Genomic DNA, 13,511 nt, shown 5'->3' with positions numbered 1-13,511 from the left:
TATCAAAAATTCCTTGAAGTGCTCACATTACAAGGATGTTTCAAAATGTATTTTAACCTGTGTCCTAAGACTCAGGATTTTCTCATTTTTCCTCACAAATAGAAACACTGCATGATGTGCTCAGTGAAATAAGCCAGAAAGAAAAAGAAAAATCCAGGGTGGTTTCATTATTAGGAGGAATGTAGAGGATCCAAGTAAGGAATCTGGAATATAAGTTTCCTTATTTGGAGCCTCTACATATATACGTATATATGTAGAGGTTATATGTGTGTGTGTGATCTATATTATATATATTTCCTATATAATATACATGTAATGCATATTATAAATATTGTATATAATATATGTGTAACATATACTATATATAATACATATATTAAAGTAAATATCAAAATTAACAGACAACTATAAACCAAAGACATTCTGCAGGTGGGGAGAGGGGAGTAGGATCACAACAGGAGAAGAGCGCAAGGAACTCTGGTGATGGTGCATGGGTAAACTGGTGGTGGGAACTTCATGGGGACCACACCCAAGAAGAACAAGCACGTATTGTACAAAAATGAAAAATGATATTAAAAAATATATATATATATATATAATAAAAAAGAAACACTGCATGCTGATGGATGATGACAACAACAAAACAACGACTAAGCCAGTAAAAAAAAACTCAGCAAAGTTTCAGGGTAAAAGGTTAACAAACAAAATTGAGTTAAGTTTATGTATCAATCTACAATATAAAACGAGAAGAAAAAACTCTACTTACAATAAATTGAAAAAAATAAAACACTTCAGAAATAAGCCTAACCAAGGAGATTAAATACTTGAATACCAAAATCTACAAAATGGTTCTGAATGAAATGAAAGAAAACACAAATAGTGAAAAAACATGGGGAAGACTTAATATCACTACTGTGTCAATACTGCCCAGAGTAGTCCACAGAGTTATTCCCAAAGACATTTTGGCAGTAGAAAAATCCATCCTGGAATTCATGTGGAATCTCAAGGGACCCCCCCAAACGGCCTAAACGATCTTGGAAAAGAAGAACGAACTTGAGGGGGGAATCGCACTTTCTGATTTCAAAACTTACTACAAAGCTACAGTAATCAAAAGACTCTGTTTCCGGCACAAGCATGCACATACAGATCAGTAGGACAGAACTGAGACATTTATGTCCAAGCTGATTTTTGACAAGAGTCCAGGTTCATTGAATGGGGGGAAGGGGAATGGTCTCTTCAATAAAGGGTACTGGACAACTGGATTTCCACATGCAAAATAACAAAATTGGATCTCATTCTCATCCCGTACACAAAAAGCAATTCACCATGCATCATAGATCCGAAAAATGTAACAGCTAAAATCCTAAGACTCCTAGGAGAAAACATAGAGGTAAATCTTTATGACCTCAAGTTTAGCAATGGCTTCTGAGTTCTGACAACAAATGCAGCAGCAATGAAAGGAAATACAGATAAATTGGACTTCATCAAAATTTAAAAACCTTTGGGCATCAAAGGACATTGTCAAGAATGTGAAAGACAGCCCACAGAGTGGGTGAAGTTTTGGATTTGAAATATTTACAAATCACATATCTGATAATGGTCTAGTATCCTGAATACATAAAGAACTCAACAAGAAAAACACAACCCAGTTCAAATAAAGGGTGAAGAACTTGATTAGGCATTCCTCCAGACCTTATAGAAATGGACAAGCACACAAAAAGATGTGCAATGGTCTTTTCTCATGAGAGAAATACAAATCAAAACCACATGAACTGACAATTTATTCTTATTTGGATGACCATCATCAAAAAATAATAACAGGATATGAAAATATGAAGAAAATAGAACCATTGTACAATACTGTGGGAATGTAAAATAGTGTAGCTGCTATGGAAAACAGTTCAGTGTTTCATCTCCTCAACAAGTTAAACATAAAGTTACCATGTGACCACCAATTCCCACCCTAGGTACATACCCAAAATAATTGACAGCAGGTGTTCAAATCCTTGTACGTAAATGTGCAAAGCAGCACTACTCATAATAGCCAAAAGGTGGAAACCACTCAAATGTCCGTCAATGGAGGAATGAATAAAAACATTGTGGTAGAATATTATTCAACCATGAAAAGGAATGTGTTCAAAAATATGCTAAGTCAAAGAAGACAGTCACAAAAAGTCACATGGCATATGATTCCATTTATATGAAACATGAGCAGGCCCTCCCTGGTGGCGCAATGGCTTAAAACACACTACTACAAAGCTAGCTGGAGCCACATCAGCACAAGTTTGATCCCCAGCCAGGGAGCTGAACCACATGGTGCAGCAGACCTCTCCTGTCTCACCCGCTGCTCCCCTCAGCAGTGTACTTTGTCAGTCAGCCTGTTATGCTCCCCACTCTGTCTCTGGTGAATCCTCTCACCATTTCTGGTTCTTACCCCAGTTCTGTAAGCGTAAATAAACAAATCTTTTTAAAAAGAAAAAGAAAAAGAAACACGAGCAAAACCATGAAGACAGAAATCAGATTGATTGGCCTTGGGTAGAGGGGTTTGAGGTGGGTATAACAACTTAATGGGTATGGATTTTATTTTGAGACAATGAAAACACTTTGTAACTAGGTAGAAGTGGTGCTTGTAGACAGTATGAATGTATCAAATGCCACTAAAGTATTAAGTTTAAAATGGTTGATTTTACATTATGTGAATTTTGCCTAAAAAAAAATCATTGCAGTGAAGAGCCTCTTATTTATTTATAGCTTCACACATTTGCTATATTATTTCTTTATGATAAATTTGTTGAAGTGGAACTGCTAAATTGAAGGGCATGTACAATCAAAACAAACCAACGGATTATGGGTGCCTTGGTGTTAGGCGTGTGTGGTGACATGTATCTGAAAAGGTGTGATGTCAGACCTCTGAATCATACACAGAGCTGTAAAACAATGTTACCTTGATGAAAAAAATCAAAAAGCAAACAAAATAGATGGGTTTTGATCTCCAGAAGTGTCCCAATCACAGTCCAATTAATGCTGGGGATGTGGCTGTTCCCGCTCAAACCCTAGAACTTCATCTCAAGAGTGGAGTTTTCATTTCTCTGATTTTATTAGTGAGGTTGTACATGTTTTTATATGTGCAATAGTGATGCTTTATTTAACTGTCACTTTCACTCCACTCAACTTCTTCGCTTCAGCACTCCTGAGTGGCAGATTAGTCGATATAGTCAGGAGTCAAAGGGAAAACAGTGAGTTGTAAGCTCTTCCTGATTCCCTCAGGCTAGTCAAGACATATCCAGTGTGGTTCTCACACATCTTCCCTCACCTAAATGCTTTTTGAACATGTTGCAGGGAATCCATGTGAGGGCACAGAGGGCATGGGTTTGCATTGGTTGAAAATGGAGATGAAAGCAAAATGAGGGTGGGGTGAGGAATGAACAGGAGAGGAGAAAAGATGTTTACACGCATATAAGAACAGAGACAAGCCCATGAGGAATCACCACAATCACATCTGTATCCTGGTGGGGTAGGGATGTGGCATTTCTCAGGGCATCCTCCAGTCCTCTCCAGCTGGCTATTCCAGCAGACCATGGGCACCACTGACTGCCAGGCAGCTCTCCAGCCGACAAGGACGCCTCCTCCAGGCTGTCTGTTGGCCTAGAAGCCTGGAGGGAGGGAAAACCACCACCCTTCCATGACTGCTCACTTCTGTTCACAAATCACTGTGACTTCTTCTACCACTCTTCATCTGGTTTTCACTCATATCTTTTTCTCCTTTGAGGACTATTCTGCAAAATTTGTTTCATATTCCACGCCTGAGCACATTTGGCTAATTGCTGCCCCCTCCTCACCTGTGAGACTCCAGCAAGTTCTCTCCCCACCACACAGAGGCTGGAGTCTCATGGACCAGATATTTCTTGATAGCCTGCTATGTGCAGTTAGTGTACTAGTTATCGGGAATGTAGACGTGAACAACAGGCAAAAATATCCATGCCCTAATGGAGAATGCATTTTAGCCAGAGAGACATAATAATATCATGTGATGAGTTGATATCAGCACTATGGAGGGAAACAAAGCAAGGTAAGAATTAGGAACCAACAGGAGTTGCTATTTTTTTTAAAAGATTTATTTGTGCATACAGAACTGGGGTACAGGCCAGAGGCTCAGGGGCAGTGAGAGGCTTCACCAGAGGCAGAGTGGGGAACAGAACAGGCAGATCAAGGAAGTACACTGCTGAGGGGAGCAGCGGGTGGGTCAGGAGAGGTCTGCCACACCATGTGGTCACCTCCGGGGCAGGCAGGAATCGAACTCATGCGGAAGCGGCTCCAGATTCTCAGTGCTGTGCTTTAACCCACTGTGCCACCAGGGAGGGCCAGGAGTTGCTATTTTAAATAGAGTGTCCAGCAAAGATTTGAGGAGGCCTGAATGCAGTGAGATGGCGAGTCATGTGACCACCAGGGATCGTTTTTCCAAGAAGTGGGAACAAGAAATACAAAGAGACTGCGACAAGAACTGCTATAGCCAAGGAGTATCCAGATCAGTGGGCCTGAAGCTGAGGGAATGAAGGGGAGGGCAGTTGACGTGACCATGAAGATGTAGGTCCGATGGGCTGATGGGCTGATGGGCCGATGGACCAATAAGCCTAAGCCGCTGCAAGGAATTTGACTTTTGCCCCAGGTGAAAGGGGAGCCACTGGAGGCTCCTGATCCCTCTGGCTGCCCTGTGAACAGACTATAGGGTTCAAGGGGCCAGTAGGCTGCTGCAGCGAAGATTCAGGAAAGAGATAACCGTGGTAAAGGGCAGAGTGGCCACTGTGGAAAAAGGGGTGAGAAATGATTTGGATCCTAGATATAGTTTAAAGAAAGCTGACAGAACTTGTTGATCAGTAAGACTTGAGGTGATAGAGGAAGATAAAGGCAAGGTTTGGGGCCTGAGAAACTGGGGGAACAGAGGTACCATTTACTGACCCCAGAGGCTGGGGGCAGGTGATCCAGTGCCTTCACTGACCCAGTTCAAGAGAAAGGCTGAAATCTCTCCCAGCTTAGAGCTTGGTTTGATTGTTTGATTGCTTGCTGGTGGGGGCGGACAGTGCTTGGAGAAGGTCGAAGCAATGAGCATGCTTTACTGAGAAACAAGCTGTACCAAGCTCCATGTATATCTGCCCACGCCTCCTGCAGTAAGCACAGTATCAAGGCTGAATTTCTTCACATGGCATCCAAGTCTGGTTCCTGTGACCTGACTGATCCCACCCTGTACTGTTCTCCTAGTTCCTATCAAATGCCTTGGTCCTTGCTGTTCCCAGAATGCTGGCCTTCAGCTCAGATGTCACCTACCCCTCCTACCTCCCACACGATTTGATTAGCATCTCCCCCACTCAATTGGGGGGAACTCTGTGAAGGCCCATGTGGCACCTTGAGCCCTTCTGAGGCCACTGAAGGAAGCAGGGCTCAGCAAGGGCTCAGCTCACGTTTGAGACCTGAAGGAACAACTGCCTGGAAATAACAGCCAGCCCGGAGCCCACCCTGGTGGGTCGGGAAGCCCAGCTTCCCACACAGTCCGATGTGACAATGAGGAAAACAGGGCCAAAGAGGTGAAGTCAGGCTTGGAACTGGACTTGGATTGGAAGGCTGACTCCATCCCCCAAGCAGCAGGGAACAGGGGTCAGGGAAGAATAATTACTCACACGTGTACAGCACTTGAGAGTTATAGCCACAGACATTATCTCATTCAACCCTGGCACAGCCCTGTTGAGGTAGGCATTCTGATTTTCCATACTTTACACTTAAGGAAACTGAGGCCCAAAAACTAATGTCTCTTGCCCATGGTCACACACTTTGGAAGTGGCATCCTTGGGACTTGAACTATGATCAGTCTGATGGCAGAGCCCGATGTTCCTGATATTAGACTAGGCTGTGCCACCCGGAGTCTGGGAAGGTAACTAGTAGGGCCTGAGCAGCTATTTTCCCCTCTCTACCGACTCCCCTGGGTTCCAGCTGAAGGAAGCATGAATTGGCATTTACTCATCCCCCTGGACTAGACAAGGCTGAGGCAGAGCAGCTTGGGATTCAAACATGGCAGGTAGTCATCCATATTCAAGGCTCCAAAAGTAACACTTGAGAGAGGGTTGAAGAAAATGCAGTGGGACAGAGGCTGTTGCAACCTTCCTCTCCATAGGAGATCCTGAGAAGCAAGCCCTACTGAGCCTAAAAGAGGGCAGCTTCTCCCCCACCCCATCTTCCCATCTTTCCCAGTCAAACCCCCCCACCCCCCACCCCCAGAGAAGTCTCTTGTGGGGCTATGCTGTCTTTCCGGTTGGGCTCTGGGCCGACAGTTCTTGGCTGGTAGCAGCTGGGTCCTCACACACACCTGTTGGTCTAGCCCCCCTGCCTCACAAACAAACGCCCCCGCGGAGCTCCAGCTCAGGGCTGCTGCCTCCAGATGGCCGGTCACTTATGCCTTCACCCCATTTTAGGCCTTTTTCTTTCTCATTTGATTTCTTTTCCTTGCCTTGTTTTCTTCCCCGGCACTCACTCACTCCTGCTCTCTTGTTCTTCCTCTCACTCCCATTCCTTCCTTCTTTCTCCACTAATGCATTTCTTTGTGCTCAGTCTGTCTCCTTTCCCCTGACTAACATGGCATCAAACACAGCTCTATAACTGTAACTGAGATTCAGATGTGGTCATTTCTCCAGTCCCCATCACCTCTGACTTTCAGGAGGAAAGGCAAAATGCTGGGGGCGGGACTGATAGTTAGAGAGCAGGAAAGGAAGACAGAAAGTTGCGAGCACTGAATGCAAAGACCAGCATTCTCGATTGATGCCTGTGTGACCACAGTGAACTCATCTTACCTCTGAGCCTTCTTCCTTCACCTATAAAAATGGGATTGAGAATATAATGACAAGCTCACCCAGCGTAAGGAGGGAGCATGAGAACACATCTTGGTCATGGATGGGAAAGGCCTTTGTGAACCATAAGGGGCAGGTCCTTTCCGGTGTTATTTAGGAAGCAGTAAGACCAAGTGGTCCCTAGCAGAAGCTCTGGCACCAGTCTGCCCAGGTCAAATCCTCAGCCCCAAACCTACAGGCTGAATTTGCAAGGTGCCTAATGGCCCTGTGTCTCCACTTCCCTATCAGTAAAATAGGTAAGAAGCAGTAGTAATCATCCTTGGCGAACACCTCAAGTTGTGGGGATGAGAGAATCAGCATGGCACACTAAGACCAAAGGTCTGTCGCCTAACCAAAGGCTCAGAACATGTTCTCATGGACACTAGTAGCAAGAGCTGATAGGATTAAACTCCCGTGTGGTGGAGTTCCTGGAGGTGCAGGACCTCTGCAGGGACCCAAGCCATGAGATGACCCAGACTTATCTCTTTTCAGAGCCTCCATGTATCCCCATGCATACTGCATGAAATGCAGCTTGTGTTCCCCTTGCCAAGGTGTGTGCCCTGAGGTAAGGGCTGTGTAAAGGGAAGCACCTGTTGCTAACTATCCTCCAAGAGGATGTGTGTGTTTCGTGACCCGCACTAGGAGATTTTACCAGCTTGCTGGGGGCCCTGTCTTTGTGTTGAGGCTGGAGAGAACCTGGGTACAGACTTGTGACCCTCTTTTCACAGTTGGTAGCCCAGTCTGTACCCTGTCACCCTGAGGCACTCAAGATCCGCCACCCATCTCTAGTGCTGATCGCTGATCTCCACAGAACAAGTATGTGTGGCTATGGGGATCCGTGAGGACATTGCTAACCCTTGCAGGCGGTTACATGCAAAACGAATTCTGACCACATTTACACAGCCATGTTTATCTGAGCTCACCTCAGGTCCAGAGTTAAGGGCCTCAGAGGCCATAGGGGTGAAGGGTCCAAGCAGGGAGATTTCTCAATGTCAGGAAAGCCTATGATGAGAGGAAAACTGGGGTCTGTGGATGGGTGAGGCATGGAACTGGTGGCCTCAGGTGCTGTGTGATTGAGAGGCAGAAAGGACAGGACTCCAGAGCCTAGGAGAGGTGAGTGCAGGGGAACGCTCCTGGCAAGAGCTGCCACCTCACCTCAGTGCCCAGGCAAAAGGAGCGGCTTCAGCTTGACACTGCAGGGAGCAGAGCCAGGCCAATGTGGCCTCACCTTTTCAAGGATGAAGTAAGTTAAGAGACAAAGTGTTGACCTAACAGTGGTGGGTAGCAGAAAAGGGAGAACAAACAAGACCCCAAAGGCTTGTGTTCTAGAAACTGAAGAGAAGCTAGGGAAGGCCTGGCATGTCTCTGGCCTAGCCAAAATGTATCTAACAAAGTGAGATGAGGCCTCTGTCACTCCAGTGTGGGGAAATTTATAGACTGAGAGCCCCTCATACTGCTCTTTAGGGGTTTGAGGCCAGTGTCCATGATCTTGCTGGGCTGGAGGGGATTTGAGTGGAGAGGCAGGGGGAGCTGTAGTGAAAAAGCAGTGACTAGGCCCTGAGGAGAAAGCCCCTCTGTGTGGGTGGAGAAAGGCAGGGGAAAGTTCCCCAAGTTTGGCCCAAAGTCATCCTGCCGATTGCTCTTTTTGACACAACCTCACACTTTCTTTCCAGTCCTATATTCCTGGCTGTGTGCAAGCTATTTCCACTTGGATGTTCTGCCAACAGCTTAAACTAAACATGCTTAAAGCAGAGTTTCTCTTCCCCCACAAAGCCTCACACCTTCCCAAGGCCTCCAGCTTCACTGCTGACACCCCAACAGCCCAGGGCCTGCCTTGCCTGGCTGCTTCTTTCTCCCCTACACCAACACCTCTCTCTCTCCCTCCCTGTCTGTGAACCCTGTGCTCTTCCCTAGGGAGTATTTTTTTCAGAGTTTTGCTATCCTCAGGCTACAGCCTTTCCCACAATGCACCTCATTGCTAGTGATTCCTGCCATAGCCCCTAAGTTGGGCTCCCCCCAAGGATCTCTCCCTCATTCTAAGCCATGCCTCCATTCTGGTCACACACATTAACCATTTAACGGAAAGACAGCATCCATTCTAGAAGAAAGAAAAGTGTAGGCAGAGATAACAGAGGAGCAGGTAGCCTAGTGGGGAGAGTCTGGCCTTTAGGAGAGTGAGTCAGTCAGTCCTGGCTCTAAGTCCAAACTGTCCGTTAAGGGGCTGTATGACACTGGACTTGTTATTGCATCTCTGTGCCTCGGTGCTCTTCTCTCTAAAATGGGGGTGATAGTGTTGACTTGACACCCTTTCATGAAGTTGAAAGAGTGCAGAGAAGGGGCATATGCTGGACGACATCCCTAAAGGCGGAGTGGGCAGAGCCCTGAAGAGGCAAGAGGCTGTGTGGCCAGAGTTGTTTGTATATTTGCGGTTTTCCCATTATGTATAAATAACAGGAAATCGAGTAGGGAATCAATTCAACTGGACCCAATCCTTGGCCCTTTGCACCCTCCCCCCCCCACCCCTTTGTATAAACAGGAAGCCGAGGCTACAATCTCAGAAGCTGATGGAGTGCCCTGGGATGCCCTGTTATCTCTGCTCTGTTCTCGGTTTTCTTTCTCAAGGCCCTTCTCCTGTACTAATTTTGTGCCCCCCCCTTCATTGTTCTCCTCTTCTTTTTTTCTTCTTTTCTTCCTCCTCCCAACTCTCTTCCTTTTGAGCACAAGAGCAGAAGCGTGTGCCTGTCCAAGCTCGCTGGCCTGGGGCAGAGGAATGCAGCCGCTCCCTCCGCGGCCAGCAGCGCTCACTCAGGCTGGCAGCAGCCTCGTGGGTTGGGGAGGCTCCGGCACCTTGCTCTGAGGGGCTGGAACTCGCTACAGACGTTAGCTCATCACTCCCTGGCAGAGGCCAACCGGCCTGCTGTTCACACTAGCATCTTCCAGATGGGGAAATGGAGGCAAAGCCACATTTGGTGTAGTTGAAAACTCACAGGACCCTAAGGGACCTTGTGGACAGGGTCTCCAGAGGGCATACGGGGACACGGGCCAGGTAGAAGGCCTTGACAGTGACTGGGAGCAGGACAGATGATGAAGGAAAGGACAGTCAGCCAGACTCCAGGATCTAAAGGGGGTACCAGGGAAGCATGGGAGTGGGTGGCTAGCACCCACCATTCTCCTGGGCTCCCTCCCACGTGAGAAGTGGCCCCCAGACAGCTGCAGCTTCCCCTTTAGGAATGGCTCACCAACCTCACCCAGGAAGAATTAAGGGGCACCCATATACCACTGCAGCAAGAGACAGCCCAGGTAAAGACTGGATGGCCAGATACCGAAGGGTTAACTCTGACCTGGTTGGGTTGATGATGATGCTATTTTGTTACTCCCAAATTCTGTGCAGTGAACAATTGTGACATTTATCACCAGACAAAGTGTTATTTTTTTTTAATAATTAAAAAGTAGCTGGAAGGCAGTGAGGAACCCTGGGGTCAAGCCCGCCAGCTCATGCCCTGGTTATGTGACCTAGGGAAGTGACTACATTTTTGAATGTCAGATTTCTATAAAATGGGGAAAAAATCAACCCCACAAGGCTGACATAGGATTAAAAGACAGAAAGTATGTGAAAATGCTTTTTAAGCAATATTTATTATGGATTTTTTCAAACATACACAAGTAAACATAATGAAAGTCTATATGTGTCCAGTTTTAACAAATATCATATTCTTTCTGTATCCTTACCCACTTTATTCCTACCTCCACTGGGATAGCTTAAAGCAAACCCCATGCATACCCCCCCTTTTCCATCAATACTTCAGTACTGAACTTTTTATTTTTTTTTATAATTTAAAAAGATTGCTTTAAAAACAGGGAAAAAAACCATTACTACTGCTGGTGAAAGCATGGTGTATACAGGAGAAAACAAAAGTCACCCATAATCCCACCACCCAGAGGACACCACATTTTGGAGTAGTGCCTTCTTTATTCTACTAACAGACGCATTTGCAACAAAAGTAGGATCCTACCAATACATACCATTTGTATGTATCATTTTATTTGAATTATAAAAGTAATAAAAGCCATATTATAGAAAAACAACAAGAGTGAAAATTATCCACAATCCTTTACCACCTAATATAAAAGCTGTTAATATTTTAATAGATTTCCATTCCATTTTTTACAATTTATATACATACTTTTAATACCATTGGGTGCATACTGATTATGCACTTTTCCAAAGATGAATCTGTTTTAAGTGTCAAGAAAACAACATAACCACGTGGCAGAAATATATCACCCATAATCCCACTACTCAATTATAATCATCATTAACATTTTGGTGTATTTACTCTCAATATCTTTTCTTTGCACTTACAATTTTAACAAAAGTGGGGGCATATTGTTTATGCAATTTATTAACTATATACTTAAGTTACTTATAAGAATAATATAATTGTATTGCATAACATGGAGAAAAGAGGAAAAAATCACTCATAATTCTACCATCCTACTAAAACTGTTATTGGTTTTGTTTTTTACAGACCATTGCTTCATTGCCCAAATTCATACATGGTTGGAAACAGTATTTAATTTTCTACTCTTTGTGCCCTTTGTAACTTGCCATCATATTTATGCAACTTTGTACCCAGCAATTTTTATTTAATATTTGTTGCGAACATTTTCTCATGCATAAGAGTTTCCAAAATCAGTATGTTCTTATCCTGGCATCTAGGTACCAAGAGATACTCCCTTACCATGGACATTTTAGACTGCTTTCCATTTTTCACTATTATAAACAATTTTGCGCCAAACATTATTGAACAAAAATGTGTGCTTTTTAACTTTTCTACACACATATTGAATATGTGTTTCTGGAGTACACTAATTTTACAGGCTGTTCTGTAAAGTAGTCACCTTTTATTGATCGCTAATTTACTCTTGTCCTGTGGCTCAGACAGTGTTTCCTTCAGGAAGGTGAGATTTTTGAGGGGAAAAAATCGCTATTTTCCTTCTCTTTCTTGTCCTGATTTTATAGACCTCTTTCATTCCCTCCCAGCATAGTTTTTAAATGAATCGGTTAGCAAGTATTATTGAAACTGATATGTTTCTATATTTCGGTTGAGAAAGGGTGAAATCAAAAGGCATAATAACAGCATATATTGACCACTCACTCACAGCAGGCACCAAACAGGCTAAGCCTTTTCTTGCATCCTTTCAACAACCTCACAGAGTTGGAACCATTCTTAGCCCATTGAACAGATGGGAACCTTGAAGCTCAAAGAATCAAAATTACGTTGGCCCAAAATAACATAGTTAGAGAATGGCAGAGGAGGGATTTAAACTAACGCAGTATGACCCCTGAACCTGGATTCTTGACCACCAGTCAACAGAGCCTACTTAGCCTCACAAGGCCAAAGAGGTGTGGGGCAGGTGGGAGGGGAGATAGGGAGGCGGGACAAGACTGCAGTCTGCCAGACGGAGATTCAAAAACCCGGCCTCCTGGTTGGGTGAAGTTGGGAAAATCTCCTGAGCTCCTTCCACCTTTGGTAAACCCTATCTCACGGGCTGTCAAGGGGATTAAATAAGATGATGGATGGGAACACATCAGGCCCAATGCTGCCAAACAGAAGATTCTAACTGGGTGATCATCCCTGGCTTTGCGAGCTTGAGATCTAGTTGCCAAGTTAGAGATACAGAGTTCAGGGGAGAGCCCAGGTCTCGGCAGGAGTCAACTGGGAAGTCGGTGATCCAGGACACATTAGCAGAGAAATGCAAATGTCTCTTTTGCTCTCTCCCAGCCTCTGAGACTAGCCTCTCCCGTCTCCCCCAAAATGAAAGGGGTGTCTTTTGTGCTCCCAAACAGATGCTTGAAGCCCCTCTCTTTCCTGCCCCCCAGGTGGTGGACAGAGGAAGTGACAGGAAGTCACCCGTGGGGAGACCCTTTCTGGCATGTGGGCGCAGAGAAATGTGGCGGAGGGCGCTCCTTTTTCTGCCCTTCAATGGTCCGGATGGGGGAGGGGGCAGGCTGTTGAGCAACTGCTCCGGAGACACTCCAGAAGCCGAGATGAACATATGCCTCTTTCTAACAATTGGCCTGGGAGCCATCCAATAGATGGAGGGCGGATCAAGCTCCTCCCGGATCCGGAGCCAGCAGCGGAGACGCGGCCACTGTTTCTGAAGCGGCTTCGGAGGATGAGAGGGAGGGTAGGTCCGAGGTCCAAGTGAGCAACAAACAATTCAAAAGACTAGGGTCGTTCACCTCAAGTAAACACCAAGTGGGCTTAAGGGGGTATTTCACAAACCCTATAGGGCTTTGAGGTCCCCAGGGATCCCGCCTTTTATCTGAGAGAAACGGGGCGCAACCCACGATTAGAAAGTGCACTGGTGGTGTTGGGGGATGTGCTGGGTTTTGGGGTTTGCGAAGGGACAGGGTCCGGGCAAGGCCAAGAGATTCGCAGGGCAGCTTTGGGGGCGGGGAGCAGGTTTAACTAGCGACCAGAACACTCATCCTGGCTTTCTCCAGATGCCCAGGAAGGACCTTGATCTGTCCCTCTGTTTGTTCCCCATCTTTAGGTCAGTAAGCTGGTCAGTCCCACAACAAACAGAACTTTGTTCCAAGAGCAAATGCAGGGCACTTGGGGGATACTAAAA

At 45.5% G+C, this 13,511-nt stretch overlaps 1 protein-coding gene across 2 annotated transcripts in view; it reads left to right on the top strand.

Annotated features, from left to right (window-relative positions):
* HDAC8 (histone deacetylase 8) overlaps window positions 1-13,511 on the top strand; it is a 252,873-nt gene extending 239,362 nt beyond the window's left edge. Inside the window, exon 11 of one of the 2 annotated variants that reach the window (XM_012727153.1) lies at window positions 13,434-13,511. In XM_012727153.1, coding sequence (XP_012582607.1) covers window positions 13,434-13,441 — 8 coding nt within the window. In that variant the 3' untranslated portion in view covers window positions 13,442-13,511. Of the gene's footprint in view, window positions 1-12,723; window positions 12,768-13,433 lie in introns of those variants that run through there. The other variant, XM_012727154.1, reaches the window with a different exon arrangement.

The sequence above is a fragment of the Condylura cristata genome, unplaced genomic scaffold, assembly GCF_000260355.1.
Source record: "Condylura cristata isolate star-nosed mole 26May11 unplaced genomic scaffold, ConCri1.0 scaffold00019, whole genome shotgun sequence".
Classification (NCBI taxonomy): Eukaryota; Metazoa; Chordata; class Mammalia; order Eulipotyphla; family Talpidae; genus Condylura; species Condylura cristata.
Note: the sequence above shows the minus strand (reverse complement) of the source record. Positions and strands in the feature narration are given on the sequence as shown.